This window comes from Misgurnus anguillicaudatus, chromosome 15 (assembly GCF_027580225.2).
Source record: "Misgurnus anguillicaudatus chromosome 15, ASM2758022v2, whole genome shotgun sequence".
Classification (NCBI taxonomy): domain Eukaryota; kingdom Metazoa; phylum Chordata; class Actinopteri; order Cypriniformes; family Cobitidae; genus Misgurnus; species Misgurnus anguillicaudatus.
This window is the reverse complement of record NC_073351.2, coordinates 13,269,413-13,297,170: the sequence shown is the minus strand read 5'-3', so window position 1 is coordinate 13,297,170 and position 27,758 is coordinate 13,269,413. Positions and strand designations below refer to the sequence as shown.

Sequence of the window (27,758 nt, the reverse complement as noted above, 5' to 3'; positions counted from 1 at the left end):
TTTTACAAAGCAGCTTGTATGCAATGCAGTTTGATCTGCTTTCGCCCAGTGATGTTGGGTTAAGGGGTGGGGCTTCATTGTTGTTTTTTCTGATAATTATGCTTTCGTATGTTTCACATCATACTAATTGATATTAATTTTCCACATTGTAAAATACAGTGTAGAGCAGCAGATGGGTAAAGCGTAGATGCGTAGAGCATACAGATGTGCTCAAATCATTAGCACAGATTCAGACCCATGCTATACTCTAAACAATGCCGGGCATTGGGTCACAAAGGGACCCAATTTTCTAGTATTTTTTTCACGCTGCCAAAAGATGGTCTCCCCCAAATTATTGGAAAGGTATAATGTTTTTCCAGAGTGTTTTGGTGTCATGTAATTAAATTTTTTCATCATATGTGTTTTCGGTTTCTGAGTTGGCTGTGTAAGATACCAAAACCAATGTTATGTCATCTTAATCAGTGTCTTGTTGACTAAAACATAGCATCATTTTGAAATATGTCTGCAGCTCTTAGCGACTTTTTTTGGTGGGCTTGAAAATATTTTGACCCAGCGGGTTAATTGTAACACTGTGTTACAACTAACCCCTTAGCACTTATGATATGAAAACCGCTAACTTTAGCGTGATTCTTGCCGTTGTCTTAAATAGGCTACACACTAAAGATTGCTGGCTGCCAACAAAATAAATGTGCCTGTCTTATCAAAAATTGTGTGTCAAATGTATTTTTGTTCATATCTTTGATTAAATAAGGTCATGTCAAAGATTAAAATCATAATGAAATTGATGGCTAAAATCAGACTTTCATTATTTCAGAATTGGATTTTGAGACTTTAGTATGATTTTTACAGACTGGGTCACATATAAAACAATTTTGTCATAATTGTGCTGCTTTTTCTCACATATTTAGGCATTTGTATACATTTATAATTGAACTATGGTTAAATGAGCAATGAAAAGTTTGGATACCTGTCTATTATAGACAGATATATAAACAATATCCACTTCAAGTATATAGACAAAATAGAACTAAAATATTTGCCTGCAAACTTAATTTTTAGCAAGTGTTACAACTAACCCCCTGCCTGTTACAGTTAACCCCACCTATGGGATACGTTTGGTGTAATTGTCCAAGAATGGTAAGTAATAGAAACAAACTTCAAATCTTCATTTGTAGCAGAGATGTGTGGGTTGCGTCTGTAAAAATATAATTAATCAAACTCAAATATTTTTTCAATGATTGAGCAAAAATCAAAAAGCGTTAGGTTGTGCCCGCTCTCCCCTATATGATTTTGTACCTGCAAGCTTGTTTTTAATACTCTTACTCAGATGTTAATGTGCTAAGTCAGCAAACATAAAAGGTTATATAGTAGTAGAGATATACAAAACCTCAAGTCCGCTATTGCAGGAGGTGCTGAAATATCCAGCTCATGCGATAATCCACCACAAATGGAATAGATCAATAAAATCTTGTGAGAAGGGGGAGAGAGAGAATAAGCTGTCCATATGTCTATGGTCTGTGTAAACCATTACCGTCTCTGAATATCACTGTGACCGTTCTGTCACATAACTACCAGCAAACCTGCAGCACTGAAGAGAATAACTGCTGTTACTTATATATGTGTGAGTCAGTAGCCTCTTGCACACAGTAATTACGGTAAATTACCATGAATTTACCTGAAAGAATTTACCAGAATGAATTTACTAGTAAATAAAAAATGTGCTGTTCACACACACACAAGTGACGTTCCATCTTTTTCCAAGTAAGAAATCATTCACACATCAGTACCAAAATACCGGTAAACTCCGTGAGAAACCGGAAGTTACCTCTAAACGAGCAGTGAGCTCAGTGTTGTTTTTGTAAACAGTGGCGGTTTATGACTTCATATCCACGGTCCGTATTTTGTTGTTTTCACTTCTGAGGCAAACGCTGACAGTCGCGCAGTTGCTCGTGACCAAACAACATTGCACTAGATGACTGAACTAGGGAAGAGGCGCAACCTGCGTCTTGAACAGCAGTAATGTTTACGCATTAGGCTTTATACAGTAGGGTGTGTGAAGGACGTGGGCAATCTGGCAAATAGATGGTAAGCTGTTATAAACAAATTTGGTAAAGAACTTCAGGTGTAAGCAGAGTGCATGTGGAAACGTCCGTAAACAGTGCGGTGGTAAAAGCGTCATCAGTATAAAAACATTATGATTGGCCCAAAGCTGTCAACGTGTTCTGACGTCATCCATTTTTTTTTTCCATTCACACATAGCACTTACCAGTAAATTAATGGTAATCTTACAACCTCTCTTACTGGTAAATTGGCAGCACTGATTTACCAGAAAGGTTCTGTTCACACATGATCTGTTAACTGCGATTTACCAGTAAATTACCAGTAAAGACTGTATGTGTAAAAGGTCACTAAAGAGGGGTATAGAGGGGTCTAGGGGGGTAGGTTTACTAATGTTTTTCTCCAACCTAAGACAGATACCACCACTTCAGCTTTAAGCCTAAAATCTAAAAAAAGTCTGCATTTATTGCCACATCATTGACCCATATCCAAAAATGTACAGTGTCTCTGTGCGTGTGTGTCTGTGTCTGCATATGTGCTTATGCAAGCATATCTCTTACTCTGTGACCTTTCCAGCACACGCACCTTTTCATTCAGAGTTGGTAAGTCAAAATAAAGGCAGCCGTTCAACGTATCCCCCCTCCCCGCACTGAAATTCCAACAAATTCTCAAATTGCGCCCAAATTGAAAGCACATTTCAGTGGGCGGCAATCTCTAATAAATCTGCGCAATTGACCAACAGCACAGCTTAAAAAAAATATACAGATATCAGCCCTGCAGACCTCACCGTTGCTCGTATAATGTACCGACCAATGCTGGGTTACAGAAACGAAACACGGTCTTCTATGATATGTATGTATTTTGCATACGAGTCAGTGTTTGCTTGCAGTGTAGCCTGAGGCGGGACCCGTCTCTGCTCTTTTCCTCTGTGTATAGGCTTAATGACAAACAAGAATGTTAATCGGACTCCATGTAAACAGCATAGCATCTACTGTCACATTCACAGACGGCAGGCACAGGAAACATGCAACAGGCGTGCGTTTATGGACCCAGGCCTGATGTGGAGAGGTGTGTTCGTTTGGATTGCGTTAAGAAATTGATGAGCTTTGCCTATAAACCTTGAGCCTCAGGGGTTGAGAGAAAACCTGGCATGTGTACAAGTATATGGTCATCCGAATGTCTTGGGTTTCACAGCAAATGACCTTCGGTAGAAAGGACAATCGCATCCCTCATATTATTTGATATTATTTTTTTTTTCTCGGGACGCCTTCCAAGCCAATACAAATGGAGGAGTGGAGGATTACGAATCATTTCTTCTGTTTCCAAAACACACAGTGGCTAAATCAAAGAAAGAGCGGAAGGCAGATCCACAGCGCCCTGCGTGTAAGCTCTGGCTCCGTCCCGCGGCAATATCCCTAATGAAAACCCAGCGACCGAGTCCTCTTAAAAAACCAAACTGACGGCTCACAGACAGACTGGGTTCTGCCCTAAGACGTACAATGGCTCTCTGTTAAACGTCGAGCCTGCATGCAGGCCCACAGCCTGGCCACCAGCACAAAACTGTTGACACCCACGGAATAAAGTTCCCATTACCTCACAGCAAAATCCATCACTATTTAAGGAGGACCATTTTAAACCACTCTGCCCTGTTGGGACTCCACCCACCTCAAAACTGAGCTGCTGTCATAATGTTTGGATGGGCCAGCTGGTCTCGCCATCCAAGCAAACTGCATCTAAAGCGACCTTTCGGGGAACGGGCAGCTAGCATCTGTTTACAGACGTGCGGCTGCGCCTATGGCTCTCGTGCAAACAACGCCTTATGAGTGATCAGAGAGCAATGCTTAGGGCAAACATGCACTTTAAAGTTTAGATGATGATGCCTGCGCAGATGTACCGATAGACTGATGTACTCAAGCGGATGAGTGGACTAAGTTTTTTTCCAAAGCCATGGGATCCCTGCCAAAACACGCAGGCTATAACATAAAAAAAACTCTTGGACGAGAAAGGGGGCAAGATGCCTCTGTTGTAAATTAGGGATAAACTTTCTCGTGCAATGTGTAGGCAGAGGCCTGAATGGCCAGTCTCCTGAGGCCATGCACCTGGGTTTCATCTCTCCAAGTCTGAGAGCACTCGGGGGGAGATGCTCTGGATGCAATACTTGCTAAATTCATAATCGTCACGACTGAAACGGCAAGCAGGTGGAGCACAGAGCCTTTCATTTACTTAAGTCGTTCAGGCTACAAGAGTCCTAAAACAAGCAAAGCATGCAAACTATTAAAAAACATTGTATAAAATGTTGTAAGTTTGACAGATGATCTCAGTGTGGCTGGAGTGACTGAGCCATGGCGTGTCAAAAACCATGTGGGATAAACCTCACAACCGTTTGACTGAATTTCTTGCATTGACAGTCACAGTTTAAACTAGTTTCAATTAGTTTTACTGTTGTGGCAAATTAATAAAAGCTTTTCTAAATAGTTTGGGAACAATTTATTGGTCTGTTGCTTGGCACCTCATAAATACTCATAAACAAATATTCAAACAGCTCTTTGGGGACATTTTTTGTGAATTTGCTATTGAGATGTTTTTTAAGACATCTGCCACCAGGCCATTGCAACTATTTTGACATTAGTGTGATCTAATTGCCATTTAGTCATGCTTTAGAGGTTTGCACAGAACAATTTATTCTGACATCTTTGGAGGTCACGTCACAAAACCCCTCTAAACTATGTCTAGACTATTTATAACCAACCAAGTATTTGTACATCATGAAGACAGACTGACATAAATCCAACTTAAATCTGACATTTCACATCTGTAATGACAAAAGCCAAGTTCCCAGCAGCTATAAAGACGACAGAAACAGTGAAAGTCCCTAATCATAAAAGATAACAAAATGCGGTGGACTTACTTTCCCTGAGGTAATTGAGATGTGAGAGAAGGACCTCTGCGTTATAAACGGTGGTAAGGCGCAGGAAGTCCTCTTTGCTCATCTTGCAAAGTTCTTTTCCATCTGTGTTATGGAACATGGCCGTGTCGATCTCCTGAAGACCATACTCTTTAATGGCCCAGTCTAACCACTGCCGTACATGGTCTGGAGACCAGAGAGAAGGGTCTGAAATGACAAATACAAAATAAAGGTAAAGTAGCTTGGTTTAAAGGCGGGTGCATGATCTCTGAAAGCCAATGTTGACATTTGAAATCACCTAAACAAACACGCCTCTACCCCAATAGAATCTAGACCTTCTTTTAATAGACGCATACGCAACCCAGGCAATGATGGCGGTTTGTAGACACGCACCTTACTGCTGATTGGCTACAAGTGTGTTTTGGTACTCGGCCCGACTCCCTTTTTACAAAGTGTTTTTCAAAAATCATGCACCCTGCCTTTAAGCAAAATTTGCAGAGTAATTAAACAATATGAATTAAAGGTATAAAGTGTCATTTCTGTAATATTGGTATGTGACCCAGTCACTTCATACTGAAGGTCTGGGAACAATAGCTGCTTTGAATGGTCATGGACTGCCCATGTTAAGCAACCAATCACATTTAATTTTGTGCCGCATCGTGTTTAGGGTCGAGGAAATGTCTCGACAATAACAGACCGGTGTGAAACCAATAATTCATTCATTCATAAACGTCTCATAAGTTCATTTGTAATTGAAGTGTTTGCCATTGAAGTTTATAACAACAATGGCAAACACATTAAAAGGGGACATATCATGAAAATCTGACTTTTTCCATGTTTAAGTGCTATAATTGGATCCCCAGTGCTTCTATCAACCTGGAAAATGTCAAAAAGATCAACTGTTTTAATAAACCATTCTCTGCAAGCATGTGAAAAAGTCAGTCATCGAAATTTGGCTCCCCTTGTGATGTCAGAAGAGGATGATACCGCCCCTTAATCTGCACTATCCAACCACAGCACTGCCATTTAGTGCAGAGATTAGCTCATTTGCATTTATAAGGACACACCCAAAAACTGCAGATTTTTGCTCACATCTACAAAGTGGCAATTTTATCATGTTATAATAAATGATCTATATGGTATTTTGAGCTAGAACTTCACATATGTGCTCTGGGGACACCAAAGATTTATTTGACATCTTAAAAAAGTGAAATGTCCCCTTTAAAATATCTCTTTTAGTTTCCACTAATTGCGTCAAGCAAAACTCTTGGACGTCTTTTAAAGACTTTATGTGAATTACGTGAATCTCGCATACTTTTCAGAACTGCGTTGTTTTTCGGGCAGGACCATTAGAAAACACGACACACGTGTCTTCAGAAAAATCCTCTATAATTCAACCAATCAGAGGATGACTTCGAAGCTGCAGAAGTGTATCCAGATAAAGGCCAAAGTATGGTACATTTTTTGCACATATGCAAGGGTTTGCGTACATTGTGCGCAATTTTCATCATCAGTACTCGCACCGCCGGATTTTTGAAACACTGGGCCCTATTTTAACGATCTGAAACACAAGTGCGAAGCGCAAAGCGCAAGTGACTTTGTGGGCGGATCTTGGGCGCTGTTGCTATTTTCCCGGCGGGAGAAATAACTCTTGCGCCAGTCGAAATCAATTAGGGGTTGGTCTGAAGTAGGTTCATTTTTCATAGGTGTGGTTTGGACGTAACGTCAAATAAACCAATCAGAACGCTATCCAACATTCCCTTTAAACGCAAGGGCGCAAGTTTCATGGCGGGTTACTATTATTATGACGGATTTACCAGGCGCACGCCAGGAGCGGTTCACAGCCGAGGAGACCGACGTTCTTGTAAGAGCAGTCAAAGACAGAGAAGTTGTTTTGTATGGGGATAGGATAAACCGCCCAAATCAGATAAAAATTAGTGAAAACCCAGATAAAGTTTTTATTTATTTACTGTTTCAACATAAAATTATGTAAAACAAAACTTTCTGGAAAAAATCTACCTTAATTTCTTTAATATTGACTGAGTAAGATCATGTCAAAGATGAAATCAATGTGAAATGAATGAGTATATAAACTTTGATGCTCCTAATGTATCAACATACGTTTACTTAGTTAATATAATTATACGAGTATACCTAAATTTATAAGAGTTTGGTGACATTTACTTTTTTATTCTACCACATGATTAAACGAACTGTGGATACCTGCTGGGACAATAACTCTCCTCTCATTGGTTGTCATGTTTGGGGGCGGAGCATTCTTATCGTCCATGTAGCCGGTATAGTTCATCTGAGATGCATCAGTCCCACCAACCATCTTATTGCATTTAGCCACACTACAGTCCACCGGGGACTCTCTGCTAGACAGAAAGACCAAAAACAAGAGAAAAACAGAGACAGAGCTTGCATCAATGCTTATTTTTAGAAAGAACAACAATCGCAGAGATAATGTCAACAAGTGATCACAGAATAGTACACAGCAATTTTTATCCAGAATACAGAAGTCACAGAATGTGAATTACATTGAATCTAAAAGAAAAACAACAAGAAATCTACACTTGCCTCAAAAAGCATTTGGTAAATGCAATTGGCAAACACATTCAATCCACTATACCTGGATCCATTCATGTGATCATATTCTCGTTTGACATTGACTCGGACAGGCTGGTTGATCCATTCCTGCTGGGGGGGAAGAGGGTTGATCTTGTGGGGCTGTCCGTAATCCTGTGCGCCGGACGCAGTCATGTCTGTCTTGGGTAATGGAGCGGCAGCAGCGTAAGGAGGCTCAAACAGAGACTGGTCTTCACTCACCACTGACAGTGCCTCCTGTAGGGTTGAAACAATATTAATGCTTCTCATTGAAACCCAACTAATTTCTGTACATCACGTTTAATCAATTTTAAGCAATGCACATTAGTTTCTTGCTAAAGGGCAGATCTTTCGTCGACGCAGGTTCAAATCGAGCTGCGCGACTGATTGCTTATACATGACCACACCACTGCCATGGAAACGTGAAAAACATCTAGAAGTCAACATGGAAAGCCATCCATGACCTGTTTTACTGAATCTGACATATTTTCATGGCATAAATTTAGTGAGAAAAATTTAAGATGGTACATAAGGTTACTGGGACTGTGAATGCAATAGTGTGATATGTGATTTTGAGAATTGGCCTTAAATTGAGTCAGGTAGTTAAAGTGGAAGGGTTTAAAAAGTAAGAGACGTGACGTCAGCCGAACAGGAACATTGTTTTAAAAAAAGCAAATAATTGCAGCTCAAGTAAATTGATTTTAAGGAAATAATATTAAGCAATATCCCAACATCGATAAAGACTACCATTTTCAATTATGACATTTTGATACTTGTTTAAGAAAATAATGTAAATATAAAAGTCTTTGTCCTGATCATGACTCGCATGTGAGATAGAACAGAGGCACAAACATCTGTCCAAGGTCACTTCTACATTTGCTCTCATTGCAAGCGCTCAGCTGGGGTGATGTAGTTTTATTAAAGAAAACAAACGCTGCAGACAGGCCCCTCTGGAGAGAGCAATGTCTACATGTGCATGCCATCATCTTCTTCATGAATGTTCTTCAGCCCATTCACTGCTAAAAGTCACATTTATTCAAGTCTTTTAGGTTTGTTTAGACCATTGCCTCGTTTCCCGCTGCTTCTCTGTTAGGTTTTAACCTCCTGTAAAACCCTGTAATGTATTTCTAATAGCTAAATGGATAGATTCACTTCAAAATCTGAAATACGGAGAAAAGATACCAAAGATGGTGATGGTGGAAGGCTGAATTAGGAGCTTTATGTTTAAGATTGTTTGATACAAGAAAAATGCTTAATTTATTAATTAAATTAGGTCATATCACACAGCATTCAAATGCATCTCTGACATGGAATTGAACTCTTCAAATTGTAATGCTGCTAATATATTTTAAATAAAAAATCCCATCCATGACGAAAGAAATCTTGAAAAATTCAACCATTACTCATCTAGTCTTTTCTCCTCTTTAGTATTTGAAATTTTGTGACAGTCGCCATCAATTTGATCAGCGGACTGTGGACAGTATCGGGGTGGCTCACAGCAAGGGCTTGTGGCATGATAAGTGTGGCAGAGTTGAGGAATGCCTCTATGGTGCCAGATAAGGCCAGAACTGCTATTATGACTGTGACACATTACTTACATGCAGACATATCAGCCTACACCATATAATTCATGATTGGCAGTCAGTCTTTCCCAAGATTACAGAGGGTTGTAAAAATAGGAAAATCTAATTCCACGCTAACACTCGTATACACACAGGGACGGCCCTGTCAAAATGCAAAACTGCTTGCACTCTACGAAACTTAGCGACGGTCACAAACTTTGAGCCAAGCATCTTATTACAATGAGGTTAAAATACTCACAAAGGTGCCATTTACCTCAGGCCATAAATTGGCCGTGCCTGCATGGCTCGCTTGAAGCATGCAGAACCTCAGGCACACAGTGGTTTGCTGGTGTAGATTTATGGTGAGGTACCAACATTGCACAGCTGATAATATTACATATAATACATTGAGGCTATTGTGCTACCGTGCATTATGGATTACTAGAAATTGTACAGCCATATTCCCCACAGCGTAACCTAAAAGACTGTGTAATACATTAAAGGTGAACAGCAGGAATCATCATTGTCTGCGCAGAAGATGCGTCATTAAATGGCGATGTTTGCATCCTATTTAAAACATGGGGCTATTTTATACAGAGGACATTCCTGTCTTTTGTTTTTAAGAGGAAAAGGAAACCTGACAGGAAACCAGATTGTGTGGAACAGGAAATACCCGTCGACTGAGATCCCCCATTGTAAAGTGGTGCACAGCTAAAATCAAGAGATGTTTTCTTTGTCTATTGACAAATTCTTCTAGTTTATTTATTAGTAATAGTTTGGATTAAATTGACTACTTAATTACATATTATTTTCCAAATTATTGTGTAATAATAGGCAATAATAATAATAATAATAATAAATAAAACATCAGATTATTTTAATGATGTAACAACACCATCGTTGTGCTTAATGCTTTAAAATATCAAACCGACATTGTTTGTGTAAGGAGTGTTGCTGGATAAAAGCATATCTCTTCTGATGTCCTTATTCACCCCTATGCAATCGAAACAGTCTATTTAACATGATAAAATCTAACATAAGCATGATGTGTACGGTCCCAAACATATACCACACCCAAAACCACTTATATGACCGCAAAAGAGAGAGAGAGAGAGAGAGAGAGAGAGAGAGAGAGAGAGAGAGAGAGAGAGAATTAAATTTGCTGCCCTCCCCTCCAGACAAAAGTCTACAATCACGGGGATACATTATTTGGGGGTTATTGTGAAACGATTGTTAAACTTCTTATTTCCCTCAACTCACTCAGACTTCAATATCGGTATGTGATGAATAATATTTGCATAAGAAAACTCAACTATGACTAACCATAAAAAAGCCCAGAGTAACGGTACACTCTGGGGGGAAAATACTTTTAGTTATAGCTGTCAAAAAGCAGCCTACTGTTTTAGGAGACTAAACCCCATTCAAGAGTAACGTAGGGATTGTTGTCAGATACCAAAAGAAGGGAAAGGTTGTGCAGTAATATTTTATTGTGGGTGGGCTCGGGTTTTGTACTATATGAATGGTTGGAAAACCTCGGCACGGTGCCACTCAAAGTGCGCAGCCACATCTCCAGCCTAAAGCTTTATGATTTATATAAACCGCTGCGCCAAACGCGTACGAACACAGCAATATATTGAAAAGCAAAGCAGCCGGACATTTACCATTCTCAACATAAATACGCATTGTTTTACTGACAAAACAGTTTTACTCCATCGCAAACAGCGCGTCTAGACCTGCGTTTGATCCAAGTTTTTCTTCCTAAGCGTCCAAGTGTGTGTGCGTGTAAAGTTCCGCATCCTCCGCTATAGATTTCAACAAAGTTTCGACGAAAAGGAAAAGGAAACTTGGGGAAAAGTAGGAAAGCCGTAGGAAATCTCTGACCGGAGCGCGGCTGAAAAGCTTCGGGCAGGCAGAAGTCAAACGTCTAACGCTCTCAAACTCTATCCATCAGAAAGACCGCTCTCCTCCGCTCTTACCTTAATAGTTCCGTCCATTTTGCGCAATTTTCAATGGATCCCGACGATATTCCGAACATGACACGCGTCTGAATTAATTCCAGCCTCCGATATGTGGCGGAGAGACAGAGACAGTTTCGCCGGATGGTTTTTTTCCTCTAAATTTGGGAAGTGAAGTCACTGCGCCTGAGAAGGAAGCCGTGTGTGCGTGTGTGTGTGTGTATGCGTGTGTGTGTGCGTGTTTGTCACTGGCCCTGCCTTCATGACGGCACCCAAAAGCAGGATACTTGTCCCGATGAGATAAGACACCAAAACAATAGCGTTTCTTTCCTTTGTACATGTTTTTGCCTGGAAATATTTACAGAATGCCTGCCAGCTCTTTACATATGTTGCACGATTTTCTTTGCCCACCAGCCCCCCCTCCCAAATATTATAGCCGATTTGGTGGAAATATTAGGTCTGCATAACGCATTACATGTATGGGTTGTATAGTAAAAATATGTTTTGTATAAAAGCTTACAATAACAGGAAACTAAGACAAATAAATAAAATCCAAATTTATCGAATGAAAACATATTAAGATATTTGAGGAATGCGGGTAAGAAAAGGTAAGAAATGCCTTAACCTCTTCAATAATGCCAAAAATCAGCAAATGCAGTCTATTAGCATTTACGAGATAATTTTTAAAAATCTAGTATCATACAAGACTCGGTTAACGCCAGTTAATACGTGAACTAAATCTATCTATATAGTGAAGCATGTGAAAAGTCTATCCGAACCTCTGTGGGGGTTTTCGGTCCTTAAACGGGCTTCCATTAATAAAACTGAAGCCCACAGCGCCGAGTCAGTCTGCTCCACATGTGTGCGCCTGCTCTCCTGCATATGCGCACCTCTGAATGCACAGCAATCTCTGGTGCTCTGAGGCTGCGTGCCACATACAGAGACTGATACCTCTCTCCCGTGCTTGTTGTTTAACACTTCTCAAAAATAAACGGCACATGGGCACCCATTTTTCTTGCCCAGATGATGAAGAAAAATTATAGGATGCATTTTAAAATAGTTCCTGTAACTTCACTGGTGACGCATTGCGCTGGCAAATCAAAAGTCAATAGTTCGATCGCCAGAGAACATGCATAGTGATAAAATGTATAACTTGAATCCAATGTAAGATGCATAAATGCAGTCAATTATAGACATGTTGTATATTTTTTCTGTAAATAACTGTAAACTATAAATGTCTTATTTGTAACGAATAAACATTTGCAATGTAGCGTCAAACTACACATCCTTTATTATTATGATATGGCAACTGTGTGGATGTTCATTGTTATCCCTCCTTTATAAATTTCCACCCCTTTTGGTTACGCACTGAAAGAGCCTCCGCTAATTCCGGCGAGTTATTACCTCGCACACTATATAAGCAACCAGCGAAAAACCTGACCATACCCCGGATTCTTAAAGACCCCCTGACCGATAGGGCCGTGCCTGGGGGTGCGAGACTGAGTCTGCGCCGGTTTGCTTGTGCTGTTTGCGACTTGGGGTCTAAAGGGGGAAAGCCCCCCTCGAGAGCACCACATCTGGATCCTGCTAGGGGTCAAGGCTTCTCCTGCCTGAGGCCTGCACAGTAATTAACGGAGACACCTTGTTTAACCATTTCGAGTCAGGGCCTCTCTCTCTCTCTCTCTCTCTCTCTCTCTAGTGCGCGAAATATAGTTTCCCTTGCATTCAAATAAGCGGCGCTGGCACTTATTAACCAATTTCTGTGATTTGTATTTGGGATGCAGTGACTGGAAAATTTTGATAGGAGCAGTAAGGCAGAAGAGGAGAAAATTGGATTTTATTCCAAGCTAACCATTTAGCATTCGTATTAGTAAAATGCAAAATTTGGATAATCATATCAGGTTTTGGGACATGTGCATTACAGAGGAGGGGTGGACATAATTTTCACTGAGCGTGGGACCTGATAGCTGAAACATATGTTTCCCTAGAGGGGCCGCTTAGACTCCACCATTTTTTTAATTAAAACACCATTATCTCTGAGCGCATGACGAGACGGAGATCTGGTGGAGAGGGGTCACTAATGACACTATAATTATGTTTTATGGGCTCCATCTCGATTATTATAAATGAGACGTCTCTTTACTTGATGTTAAACTATATATCAGATAAACACAGTTAAACTTAAACTTATTCTGATAATGTCTTGTAATCCTATAGAAATAAACAGGTTGCATGTCTATTTTGATGTCATTAACAGTCTAGGGTCCGCCTTTTGTAACGATAACACCTTAAAAATAAATTATCTGTTTTTATTTATGTAACAAATATTTTCATTAAGTGCATCATTAAACATAGAAAATCAGTCTCTTCTCCCGCGTGGCACTTGCCCAGGTCATTATGAGTCCAGCGGTAACAAACATTTTGAAAGGCCAATAAACAGATGCATGTTGGTTTATGTAGTGAGCCACAGAACATCTGGCTCTACGCTGGAGCTTGACAGCCAGCCATTTCTCCCAACCACGACCTGTGGGAAGCCAGTGGCCCAATGCTACTGGAAAAGTGCTGAAGCAAGATTAAACCAATAGTGAGACTAAGTTTCCTCATGTTTAAAGCAAGAGAGAAAACGGTGAGAAACTTTGTGGGAACAACGTGCTAAACTGACTTTTGGCCATACATTTATTACCTGATGGCAACCGATCTAAACGTCTAGGTTTTATACTCGTTTCAGTTATACATCTAAAGATAATACAATGCGTAATTTATATATAAAAAAAACATCAGTGTGTATACTAAAGCCTATTGTCCTTAGATATGTAAATTGCATGAAAACGGTGAGGATGAGACGGTGATCTGGTTTTGTGGCAAACATTTGAGATATAAAAACCGCTCATCGGCTGACCTGATAGGAATCATGCTTCTCAGGTTGCTCGAGACAGTCACGAGCCCCTCTTCTCTCACGAGCTGAGAAAGACAGGCACGTCGAAAAAAATTGAGACTGCCGCACACAACACTATACTGTCTGGCCTCCTGCTCCAGGCCATAATTAATTTGAGATTTATTTTTATTGGAGAGCCCTAGTCTCGCCCGGCCTTAACCAAACAAAAGCACTAGCTGGACCGTGGCTTCGCTTGAATTCTTGAAGCCGAATTATTTCTTTGAAACTGGCCTTTTTTTGCGAAAAAACACAAATTCTGCCAAATAGCAACAACATACATTTTGACTTTTACATGCAACAATCATAAAATAAATACATAAATAAAAATAATAGCAAAACCCTTACCCACAAGAGCTTATACAACAATAACTCACAAAGCACAAAAACCATGGCGGGGCAAGTTGAAAGAATGGACCTGTCTGTTTGCACCTCTTGAATATTAACAGTGTTTAAAATAATGCTAACAATCATCAAAATAAAAGTAAAATAAAAATGTTAAATTATTATTATTATTATTATTAATAATATTAATAATAAATTGTGTGTAATTATCATTTAATAAATAATAATAACAACAACAATAAATATTACTACTGCTACTACTACTAATAATAATACGTGCATTTTGCTGGCATTTTATCTTTGTTTGTAGGCTATAGCCAAGCCGACTGCTATTCACTGCACTATTTATTATTCCGTGAAGCTGATTTTCAAAGAGAAGGTTTTCCCTCAACATTCCTCCGCAGCTAATGTCTCGAAACAAATCGAGGGCTGTTCGTGGGACTGTGAAACTCAGCCCCTCTGTGGAGGAACACAAACTATAGCGTTTGCATGAAAAGCTCCCTTATGTAGGGGGGCAATAAGTCTCCATAACATAACAACTCTGCTCTGGAAAGTATGCTGATTGTAAAGATATAATGAATGACTTTAGCAGGCACAATACTTCATTTTCATAGCTCTGTCTGTGTGCAGTGCACTAAGCTTTTTGATACATTAAAGTTATTGCAGTGGCACTCTGCCATAAATAACCGAGTAACCGCTCAAACCTGTCAGTCAGTGACAATATAACATACCGTTAATAGAAAGGAATATAACCCCATGTAAGTACCAAATTGAGCAAATGAGTAAGTGGGTATAATTATTGTGGCATTGAAATCAGGCTGTGTAGGTCCAGTGTTGGTTTGGTGGACCAAAATCCCATTATGCAGATATTCCTTAAACTCAAAACCAGCTTGAATCGGTATGGCTGTAAACGGTCTATATGGAAAATGCACTAATGCATGGTAGTTTTTCAAAAAACAGATGTCTGCCATTTGCAATGTTTACATTCTTTAAGAGCATGAGAGAGACAGAAAAATGCACTACGTCAAATACAATAAACGTGCAAAAATCTCAGAAGGTCGCGGATGGCCAATCCCCTCTCCGGAGTTTATAAGGAAAAAAAATCTAATTTAAGACTAAGTTGAGACACTACACACTCCCAGTCAGAGATGTCAAATATGACAAGAGTGGATCAGGAAAACCGCGTTTTCACAACCCATTTACATCAGTCACCATAACTTGGAAGAGGAAAAGGGCAATTAAGAAGTTTAAGTCTGTTTCCTCCGACATTACCTGCTCGTATTGACGATGTTGTCTTACCTTGACGTAAGACGAAGTGTCGGGGACGGTCTGAAACATTTTCATTGGACAGGGAGCCCGGAAATGTGTGATGTTCACTTCACGGCCCCTTTAAAAAAGAAATACACAGGTCATCAAAGAGAAAAATCAGACTGCCTCAAAACAAATTAATACACATATAAATGTCAACAATAAATAAATAAATAAATAAATAAATAAATAAATAAATAAATAAATAAATAAATAAATAAATTAATTTAATATATAACATTTAAAGTATCCCAAAATTAATAGCAAAAAGCTCAAACGAAAAACAAAATACCTTCAAATGTACCCCCCCCCCACCTCTATACGCAACCTCAGGAGACTGGGTAGGAATAGCTTTGACTTTTTCCATCTGGCTAAATCCGAAACATTTCAAATTAGAAAATTATTTCTACAATTTGCTGTAGGCTATACCACTGGTACAGCAACGAATGCGATTATTATCTTATTCATTTCATCCATTCATTAATTTTGGGCCATCTCACAAGACTGCAAAAAGTTATTTTATTTACTTTTTCTGAATTACACGGATTCCACTGTGAAACTATTTCCCCTCGGCGTGCCATTTTTCTCTCAAAATTGATGTCTCAGTTTCTAAGTAATATTTTTTCATGCCCTATAGTAATATTTTCATTTTGCCAAAAAGTTATCTCCCCGTCATCGGGATTTATTTTTATTTGCATTCTTCCTGTATATCATAAACCTGCAGCGTGTTAAGCGTGTATGAACTTTAAAACCATTGGCAAAGCAACAGGTAATGCAAGTGGTTTAAGCACCTTGCTTTCCATCCCATTAATGTACATCCAGCCTTCGAAAGAAAAAGGTCATATTTGGTTCACGAGCTTATATGAGGGGCACAGTTAAACAGAGCTGCGTTTATTCGTTGAAGAATCGTAGCTTATACCTTTCAGCCCTCCAGAGGTTTAAAAATAATACTTGCTTCTGTTTTCTGATTGACTTGCATTGGCCTTTCTTTTATTGCCTATTTTGGATAAAGTTGGTGGTAGGCCATAACAGAGCAACAGCAGAAAAAAAAGAAAAAAAGATAATGGTATAATAATATTATGAATAATAATAAATAAATGTTTAATAAGAGAGACAAGTCTATTTGTAAAGTAGCCTAATATAAGCCCAACCCCCTCGTCACGTTCCTGCAAAGGCCAGCCACATATTGAAACACTTTTCGCTTTAATAAGTATAGCTTACAAAGTCTAGGGTGAAAGGGCAGCTCGGGGACGGTGTCTTTTGCCATTGCAATTACAGAGCAGCCTGGCACTAGCATTATTTAACATTCCTCATCTCAGAAACAGAGTGATTGTCATATTAAAAACAGCAATAGAAATATCGTAAACGAATTAGAACTTTACGTCTAGACGTTTTTTTCTGCTTTCATGTGTTCCCCTATAACACAGACTTTCTTAATTTATTGTGCACTACATGCTCCCATTATTTGAAAATTATCATTAAAGAGAAGAGTAAGAATATCAGGGCGATAAAAGAGTTAATAACCACTGCATCCTGGTCTATAGGTCTATAAAGGGCCTTGACATTTTATTTCCTTCGTATTAAGTTGAGATTTAGATATGACATCCAGATTATATAATACGTGTACGCAGAACATTATGTTGTACATAATAGACTATATAAATACGATATGGCCATATATACACACAATGTATAGAAAAAAAACGTAAATTGCAAGAAGAAAACGAAGAACGTATAGATAACAAAGGCGAAACACGGTTCATGATTGATATAAAAATGTACTCATGGGTTGTCTATTATCGCGATACGAAACGAGACGTCGTCATTCCTATACCTGAACAAAAGGTCCGTATTAAATAAATCAGGAGACGTATAATTCGCTTTATTTATATTCGAAGGCAATCTCTGCGTTAGACCTCGGGCTCCTGCGGGCGAAAGCTGGGCTCGCCTCATAAACTTTCCCAAATGCGCCCAATTTCTAAACGGTTAAATAGCATAGAAATCCGCATCTGTGGCCAATTAGGTGACTGGAGGCTCGAGAGCACTGTTAAATAACTGCGTCGTCTATCCTCCGAGGAGGACCGTGAGCCTCTAGTGTTTCATCTGAAGCACCCTAGTGTGTACGTGTTACATGCTGTCAACACATTCGCATTGAGCAAAGAACCGACACACTGGACAAAAATCTTAACGAAAACAATCCATGCACCAATGGAATGCATTTGCGTAGGCTAACATGCATGCATTTGGCAGACGCTTTAATCCAAAGCGATTTACAGTGAACTTTATCAGCTTATGTGTTCCCTGTGAATCTACCCGTGACTTTTACGTTTCAAACGCAATGCAAAAACACATAAAAAAAGAGACGATTGCAAAGCGACATCAACTGGGTATAAAATGACTGCAGCTTAACCTACATCAGCAAATGCACCGCGTAACTGACAGCTGCAAACTTTCTATGAGTTTTGCAGTATAGTTTTCTTTAAATATAATATACCTACTCACCTGTCTCGTTTATGTCACTTCAGCTAAACCGTTTTCCAGTCTTAAATAATTAGTCCGTTCTATAAGAAAAGTGGTTATCGCGGATAAGTGTGAGTTATCTCGAGGAGGCGTGTGTGGAGGAGAGGAGGGATGTATGAATGGAAAAGTGAGATGGGAGAGCGGCGGCTCGCTGACCAATGAGAAAACACGGACTCACCCTGCAAGCAACTAGCACATCCATTGAACCATGAAATAAGGGAAATCTAACTGAAATGAGAACAGCGCCATAAAAAAAGAAAGACAGGGAAAATAAGCATAAAGCCCTGTTGCGCACTGGATCACATCCGATTATACTATGCGCGCCTGAAAGACAGTTGTTTGACTTATTTATTACCATTAACTGAATATATACAGCACCAAATAATAAATAATAGCACACTTTTGTATGAAAAGTGATATGCTGATATATTTTGGCCTCGTGTGTTAACTTTTTTTAAAGTCAGGTCAGTACAAAAAAAAATCATTTATTTGGCGTTTTGGTAATTTACGTGATATAAATGCTTACTTTAGCCCTCCTAGGCAATTTTGACAAATGTCCTTTTTTTTCTTTCTTATGGTTCCCCGAGGAATCCCATTAGGATGAAGACACTCAGTGGGCTCATGTCAGATCCACGCGTCTCTTTCCTGTTAGGTTGACCCTGCGCACTTCACAAACTCCATTTCCTCACCCGAAAACTCCTTCAAAGTAACAGCGGCAGGTTTACAGTGGGGAAACTGCTAGTGCATGACGCTTGACACTCAGCAAGTAAACAAACTCTTGATAAAGACACATAAACTGATCTAATGTGTAGGCGGTTCGATGACTATTTTGTCGTAAAATATTGATGTCTTTATCTGTGTTTTATTAGCTCCTAATTTGTTTGTTGGTTTGGTTCGTGCTCATAAATTACTGCTTGTGATTATAATTGCATTTTTATTGCTATTGCAATTAACTATTTAAATGTGCAACGTGGATAATGTAATTAAAGTTTAAAAGTTGCACAAAACTTTATGCAGTTTTTCAATTCATGTCAATAAAGACCAATGTTTCAAAAGTTAAAACGCCAATGCGGCAATAAAAATGAAAGACTTGTTAATACACAAAAAAGCTGTAGAAATTTGTACTTGAATTGAGTAAACCTATAAACACTAAAAACGAACAGCAAGCCACTTTCCTGTAAGATCACATAAATTCTTTTAAACAATCGTAGGAAACAGCCACCTTAGCCAGACAGGAAACACATCTAGCATCAACCATCACAATGTGGTATGTCAAGCTGCCATGTCTAAGATGTAAAATGTAACATTAAAATAACGTAATCTTAATATTTGTATGGAGTGGTTTTTAAAATTGTACTTTATACTGAAAACTATATCTTGTCTGAGTATTTGCTCCCGGGATCTTACAGATGGGACTGAGGATCAATGGTAGGATGACGCACTTCCATCCAAATGCCTCCTGATGAGAGAGAAGGAAAATAAACAACAATGTGAGTGTTAGTTCTCAGAAACGGGATGTTTTCTTCCATTGTCTTGTTTCTTTACTGCAATCATATAAAGTAGTCTATTCTTTGTTGAGTAATAAGTTAATTAGTCTCATGAGAAAATTACGCTTTAAATTTTATGTGCCCTTTTTTTAACAACAAGGGCCACAAAATATAGACGCAATGTAGCTTTGGTAGATATTATTGTTTCATTTTGGTTCAAACTTTATTTTATAAGACATGTGCATAAAGTTTGTCATGGTACAGTAGCCTTCATTCTAAAAAATGGTGCTAAAAAGAACTAAAAGTGGTTTACTGGCTAGTAATCAGGGGATTATTTTTGTGTTACACCTTAGCACCTGTGTAAAACCATATTGTGCTATTTTGAACCATAAGTGGTGATTTAGTCATGCTTTAGCACCACTTATGGTTCTGCAGAGGTGCTTTATAGCGCTAAAAATGGTTCCCATATGATTACGAGCTTAGCACCATTTTTTTAAAGAGTCTAACAAACTGCATATTTTAAATTATGCTGTGCAATATATCATAAAATGTATAGAATAAACTGATCTGACATAATTTTCATCTGTTTTTGTCTTTCTCATAATGTGAAAGAGCCAATAGTGTGTATTTACTGTATACCACGGGGCTGTTGAATGCTTTATTCTGATTGGTTGAGAAATGTTACATGGGTTTTGATTATTTTTCGGGGGGAAAAATGTCAAATGTCTTAAAATAACCACCAGAGCAATGTTTGTGGTAACCGTGGTATATGCGGTAGTCCTTTGATTAATTTGAAAATAATGCACACATGCGTTGTAGTGCCGCATTACCCCCTTGGGTGTGCATTATTTTCGAATAATTCAACACCTGTTGTCAATTATTCCTTATATACGCAATATTGATTGCCAAATGTGTCTTCATTGGTTTTTGACTAATTACAAATATTAAAGATACATTAGAAATGCTTGATGTTGTTATCACAACATCATAAAAAGTCTTATTACAAGTAATGTGATAAAGAAATACAATCACAACTCAAATACACTATTAAAAAATATAGGTGCTTCACGATGTCATAAACCATTTGTGGCTAAATGGCTTAAATAACACTAAACAGACGAAGAAACCTTTTGTAAAGGTCATTTTTGGTGTAAAAAGGTTCTTCAGAATAAAAAAAGGTAAGAAATACTTATTTGAAATAACCTTTAAGTAACCAAACGTGGTTATTTTATGGCATCACTGAGAACCTTTAAAGCACCTTTATTTTTAAGAGTGTACTTTTCATCAAATCATTGACATCTGTTTTGCACTTAAGCAAGTTTAGTGAAAGTGAGGCAGACAAAACTCAAAATTTTAAGCATCATATAGAACACAGCTACTTTTGTTTTGTAATCAACATTAACCACCTTGAGTGCATTTTCAGCAATTTCTTTGACCAATTAAAGGTTATGGATGGTCAGAATTGCATTAAAAAAATAAGAGGGTAAAAATTAAGGTAAAATATATATGCCTCTAATGAAAACTGGCATCTCACAAACAGAATTCCTGTATGCCATCTATGATCAGCCCCTGTGGCTGGTGTTAGTACTAGAAACTTATCTCAAAGTTTTAACTCCACCTCCTGGGACCTCTCTAATATCTGGCTATTTAGGAATATGCAAAAACATACAGACGCCTCTGATTACATCAGGTATTTAGTAATGAATGCCTGGGTCCTCCAGCATAATGTCTTATTTATTTAACTGGAGGAGCAAGAGAGCAGCAGAGATGAAGAGGAGATGAAGATAGCTCATTTTCCACATTTCTTTGTTTTCTCAGGGGAGAAAGGGTAAATGAGATGCCGGCACTAGTAAAGGCAGGGCAGGAGCTCTTTTCACGCTAACCCTGTCAAGGCCCACACACGCAACAGGATAAACTCAGGGGCTTTGGAAAACTCAACCATACTCTATAAGGCATTCAAGCAATAACACATTTGTTGTCTTAGTACTGCAATTTGCTTAATGTCAGTATTTTCAGTAAATACTGTAAAGTATCCAAAATTCTCCAAAATATTGTGACTTGACCTCAGACTCTCTAAGCAAAAATATAACATATAGCCAAACATAAAATGCTGTTATGCCTAGATGTTGTTTATAAACTATAAGCTGTTTGGAGAGCTTTCTGCTTATTAGGAGGTAACTGAATTGCAAAGAAGACCTCTGTATTTTAACCATCACTTATTTCATGCGCTTAGCCTGACCTCTCTATAGATTCACAATCTGCAATAAAAATTCACAGGCAGGCGAAACAAGACCTGGGAAAGTATATCTGTGCAAACAGTTGACCACTTATGCGTGTCATTAGAATTTGCAAAGGGAAATTAAACCACTGTGGTCACTATATACATAAGAGAGCATTTATAAAATAAGGACACTAAAAGGTCCTGAACTTTCTAGGAAACCAGTTATCCATGGCTATGAATTCAATCCAAACAAAGGGACAACTGACCCCTTACAGATGACATAGGCATAGCCTTCATCTGAATAAATCGAATTCGAACATTTCACAGTTGTCAGATTTTTTTTAAAAGATAGCCTTTTCACACAACACAGGCTGTATCAGTTTTAACAGGTTTAATTCTGATAACTCACAACAACAAAACCTGAATACGAGCAGTGACATCTGAAGACCTCCATCATCAAAGCTGATCCCATCATTTTTGTAAGATGCTGTGCTCTGTACTAATTTCTAAATTAAAGGAAGGCATTAAATACAATTGTCAGATAATCACAAATAAACGTGCGCCTCCTTTAGGCTGGTGTAAATTGTTTAAATTGTTAGAAAAACATTTAGGCGGGCCTAATGTGCGTCGCCATCTTTGAAACTTCCTTTAGGTTACAGGTGTTAAGCGGCTATCGCGAGAATAGAAAATGGATGACGTCACAAACGTAGACGGCAAACTAAATTAATCTCTACCAACCTTTGTAGTAATTATTAACTACTAGCACATCAGAAACATCACTGGTAAGTAATTGATAGGTGATTTTATTTATTCACATGATTCATGATGTTTCAAAACCTTTCAAATTACCTTTTTAAATGTTCTCACATACCTATTTATAAATTTAGTTGACGATTTATCCAAAGGGAAACAAACAACAAAGCGCACTAACAATTTGACATCACATTTATTTACAGTATTTCAACTTGCATTTCATACTGCGGCCCTAACCACAGAGCATCATTGCTGACTAACCAGGTGAAATAAACTAGCACTGCGGAAAAATCCCAAGCAATTGACTGCACACCTCGTCAGAAAACATTTAAAATCATCTCTCCTCAATAAATCCTCTGACCACTCATCATTCAGCAGGCTTTTAGCGGTCCCTTATAGACAAGCGGCGGGTGAAATGAATCCGCTGTCACCTCTCATTTCTGTCCGCGTGCGCGGCCCTGTGAGAGAGCGCGTTGTTCCCGGGGACTCTCGGGTTTACCGTGCCGGGCTCTTTTTCTCAGGCATTTGCTTTAAGATCACCCCCCTCCGTGCACCCGTTCCCCCACCAGACGTGTCTGACAGCCTGAACTCGACGTGAGCCGCTCACCAGACTACAAAACTCATTCATCTGTGGCCTCCGACGGTCAAATCTGGATCCAATAAAGCAGGAGACTATTGATCCCTTGTCTCACCAAGGCTTGCTGTGTCGGTTCTTCACCACTAGGGGGTTCTCTGATCTAGGATTGGAGACGATGCCACAAATATGGCTATATTACATGTATGCATTTGGCAGATTCTTTTATCCATAGTGACTTACAAGCTATGTATCAGTTAGCTACTTTTGTGACGTATTCTGTCATTGTTTATAGGTAAGATGATTAAAACCAGTGGGAGCTGTCTGTGAAATTGGGAGCTAGGAGACAGATGCCTATAACATGAATAAACATATATTTAAAATTGATACAGTGACACATCCACATATGGAGTAAGGTTGACTTGAATCACTCCCCAGGACATCTGGTCACATCTCAGCGTGCAAGCAGGTTTATGTCATGTCCGTTCATACAAATACGAGAACAAAAGGGGAATAAAATAGAAAAGATGTTATACATATAATGTGGTGCTAAAATTTGAGACTACGTTGAAGTCTGGGATTGTTTTCACTTATATATAATATATAATAAACACTATTTACTACTAATTTATGACAGTGACCTGGGTACAAAAGGACAGATTTCCTTTACCTTGAACATTCCATTTAATATTCCCATTTAAAATCTTGTAGAATTTATTTCGGCTTTAGTCCATTAAAAAATGGAAATGTAGCTACCAAATACTAAGAAAAATTACATTTGTGTATATAATTAAAGTTATTATAAAATATTTTTTATTTAATTAGAAAATATGTCAAACTTTTGGACCCCACTGTATGTCAACTATAGTTACTGAAGGCAGTAGTTGATATGTTTGTGTACTAGCCTATATGCAGTTGTGATACAAAAACAAATCTAGCCACATATTTTCAGTTTGCCCAGTGTGTGGGGCTGTACTGCCAATTTATTGAGAAACATCTCAAATAAGTAGACACGCAAAATGACATGAGACATCTATCCAAAAGGATAAAGCCAACTTCAAAAGAAATGGGAGAGACAGGGAGCTGGCCTAAAATTGGGCATGTGTGAGTGACTGCGGGGGCACTGCTCTAAACGCCCTGGCAAAAACCACAACATTCTTCCCTGGCCTTAAAGAGACAGTGCATTTTCTAAGACACAAATACACCATGAACATGGTCTTCTGTATAGTGATGTACGTGAAACAAATAAACATAATTCCTCTGTCAACACATGTGCTTAGTGTATTGTTGTATTGTAATTAAGTATTAGCCATTGTTTTTGTGTGCCATGTATAAGTTTTATAGGCTTACTGTATAAAATCATCTGATGGAGTAATGCAATAATTTGTATTGACTGATAGAGGGCAGAGTTGAGCTATGGAAGAGACCAAACACGTCACTGTAAGGCATCAGTGTCTTTCAAATAGTACTTTGCAATTATTTTATTTTTTTCTGTATATTGTCTCTTGTGTTTATTGTATATGTGGATTATGTATGTCTACTTTGTGTATGTTTGTTTTGTACGTTCTTGCAATAGAAAGTACTTTGTAATATCTTACAATTATCGGACAAAAAAATTTGATTATAGCAAAAACAAAGGATTGTTTCATTAAGAAATAACTGCTTTATTTAATGTGTGACAAAGTTTAAAACTCTTAAAGTAAAAACAATAAAAAAATGTATTTATTTTATAAGGGTTTTTTTTGTAGTATGTAGCCACAATGTAAACCATGTTTTTTTTGTCTTTGTCCTATGTTGTGTCTTTTACCCAGACAACCCCATCAACCTATGTAAAACACATACACACAGAAATATAATGCCTAAGACAAAGGTGAAGACACCCACATACGGTCACATTTGCATAGGCCTACACGCAAACGTGTGCTAGCAGTCATTTAGCCGCACTGACACACTTTCTCTCACATATACACATGTAGCTTCACCTATCTTTTAACTACATCTTAAGCGTCTTGTGTTACAATATAGACGGAGGGATTTTTACGGCTTTGTGTTAACTTTGTCAGTTACGATTGACACATTGTCCTGAATGTCATGCAATTTCATTATAAGCCTATGTTTCAGACAAATGAGTGTGGTTAAGGATGAGAGGTTGGTCCTGCATATTTTTCGCTGTGTTGGGTGCGCTGATTTGAGCTCTGATTAAAAATGGAACAGGAACCAACCACATTCACAAGACTGCTGATAAGAGCAAAAAGGTTTAAAATCACTAGCAGAGAGAGAGAGAGAGAGAGAGAGAGAGAGAGAGAGAGAGAGAGAGAGAGAGAGAGAGAGAGACTGGATGAAAGAGGGACATGGAGAATGGAGGAGGGCGCTCAGTCCATTTCCTTACAGAATATCAGACTACAGGATAGACGCTACATCCTTAAATCAGTCTATAAATACTCATGTGTTAGGATTTTATTTCAGTGTGTGTGTGTGTGTGTGTGTGCGTGCTTACGTGCGTGTGTGTGTGTGTGTGTGTGTGTGTGAAAGAAAGAGAAGAGACTGAGGATCAGTCTATGCTTGCAGTATTGGAGTGCTATTGTCCGGTTGGCCATATAAGCACACAACAATAAACAAACAAGTGTTATTGTTTGTGTGTGGATAGAATCAGGGGGTTTCTTAGACTGAAGTTTGATGGGAAAGTTGGTTGATCATTTATGTGGCTGTACTCTAACCCTATTAAGATGCACCCAAATTTGACCACATCAAGTACGCTCAGGAAACAGCAAATACTGCTTTGAAATAGTTTGCAAGGTATGCAACACATGAAAGGCATTGTGGGAACAATTATAATGGATGATCTTAGTGGGCATTGTACCCTTAAAGTGGAATTTGGACCAGGTATACTGTACTGTACGTTTTGCTGATGTCTGCTGATTGCTTATGGTTAGAAAGTTTTAAATACCATTATTTCAACTTTACTTTTGTCACTTATATCAACTCGTCACTCGTGCTTATGTGAAGTTTTAGCTCAAAATACCCCACATATGATTTATTATAACACGTTAAAATTCCTATTTTGTATAGGTCACAGCAAAAATGTGCAGTTTTTGGGTGTGACCTTTAAAATGCAAATGAGCTGATGAAATGCAAACACTGATCACAATGATGGTGATTTGTTGCGATTGAAACTCCATGGTTGGATAGTGCAGATTAAGGGGCGGACTTATTGTAATTGGCCTTGCTACTTACCTCACAAAATGGGCGAAATCTAAACGATCAAATTTTTCACATGCTTGCACAGAATGGCTTACCCAAACAAAGTTACTGAGTTTTCTAGGTTAATAGAAGCACTGGGGACCCAATTATAGCACTTAAACATGAAAAAAGTCTGATTTTCATGATATGTCCCCTTTAAGCAATTAAGTGTAATTTCAAGATTAAACTTTAAAAAAATAAGTGCAACATTTTTTTTATGTATGTGAACACTTGCTTTATGAGATATACTGTATATGTATTAGTAGCTCTGGTTGTTGAAAATAACCCAGCGCTGGATGAAAAAGGGACGAACCCATAATTTAAAAAATGCAACAAAGTTTAAACAACTTAATTATGCAAAGCAAATTCAACCTACCTTTTTAAGTTTTGACTCAAAACTGATTGACAAGTTGACACTTAAAGCTGCAGTTGGCAACTCTGGATGATTGAGATGATTTTGAATGTTTATAATTTTCATGCCCCTCCCACACTACCACCGAGCAACCTCCAATCAAGCTCGTCCTCGTCAGTGCATGTGCAAGCCTACTTAGATTACTTACATAACACTCAGAAATACAATCAATGGTTGATAAAGCACAATTATGCCACCTGTCGAGAAGAGAATTTGGCAAGCTCTGCAACCAGCTTGAACCCTTTAAAATATCATAGATCTCTCCACCTTTCAAATGCCAGTCCATTATTGATCCTAGTTTTTATTATGGGCACGGTCCCTTTTTCTATCTTTGTTTCCTTGGTTGTTTACTTTTTATTTGTTGTTTTCCTAGCCCTGGTTGTTAACCGAGGAATCGGAAGTTTGTTAGTGAATGTTCTCTCCACCATCACGCTGCGTTCAATCCAACATACCTGTGAACTTCAGGCGGATGCATGTGATATTGTAACGCGTGTGAGGGTGAATCTGTGGCATGTACAGGAACTGTGATTGACAGGCAGATTTTACACAGCCATGCGATGATTGGACCAGATGAACTGGCCTGCGCTGATTGGACCAGATGAACCAGGAGCAGTGGATTTTTGCCAAACAAATAACAGGCTCTCGGCGGAGGTAGAAGCGCGGGTTTTTTCTTAAACAGTCTAATTTATGTTGTTCTATCGGAGCATAGTGTCGGTTTTCAGTGAATATGATCAAAAAATATTGCCGAATGCAGCTTTAACTTAAAAAAAAGAAAACAAGAAAAACAGGTTAAAATTGTTTAACTTAGTTTAAATTAAAGTAAAATAAATATATATGTTGATATATAATATTTTTAAGAGTAACCATTTGGGTTGTAAT

The 27,758-nt window shown here is 38.5% G+C and overlaps 1 protein-coding gene across 7 annotated transcripts in view; it reads right to left on the bottom strand.

Moving 5' to 3' along the window:
- fli1 (Fli-1 proto-oncogene, ETS transcription factor) overlaps positions 1-18,319 on the bottom strand; it is a 33,692-nt gene extending 15,373 nt beyond the window's left edge. Inside the window, exons 1-5 of one of the 7 annotated variants that reach the window (XM_055174390.2) lie at positions 18,175-18,319; positions 15,637-15,751; positions 7,596-7,807; positions 7,187-7,341; positions 4,967-5,170 (exon numbers count right to left, since the gene is read on the bottom strand). In XM_055174390.2, coding sequence (XP_055030365.1) covers positions 4,967-5,170; positions 7,187-7,341; positions 7,596-7,807; positions 15,637-15,708 — 643 coding nt within the window. In that variant the 5' untranslated portion in view covers positions 15,709-15,751; positions 18,175-18,319. Of the gene's footprint in view, positions 1-4,966; positions 5,171-7,186; positions 7,342-7,595; positions 7,808-11,108; positions 11,293-15,636; positions 15,752-18,166 lie in introns of those variants that run through there. The other 6 variants (XM_055174392.2, XM_055174393.2, XM_055174394.2 and 3 more) reach the window with 6 other exon arrangements.
- Positions 18,320-27,758: the final 9,439 nt, after the last annotated feature.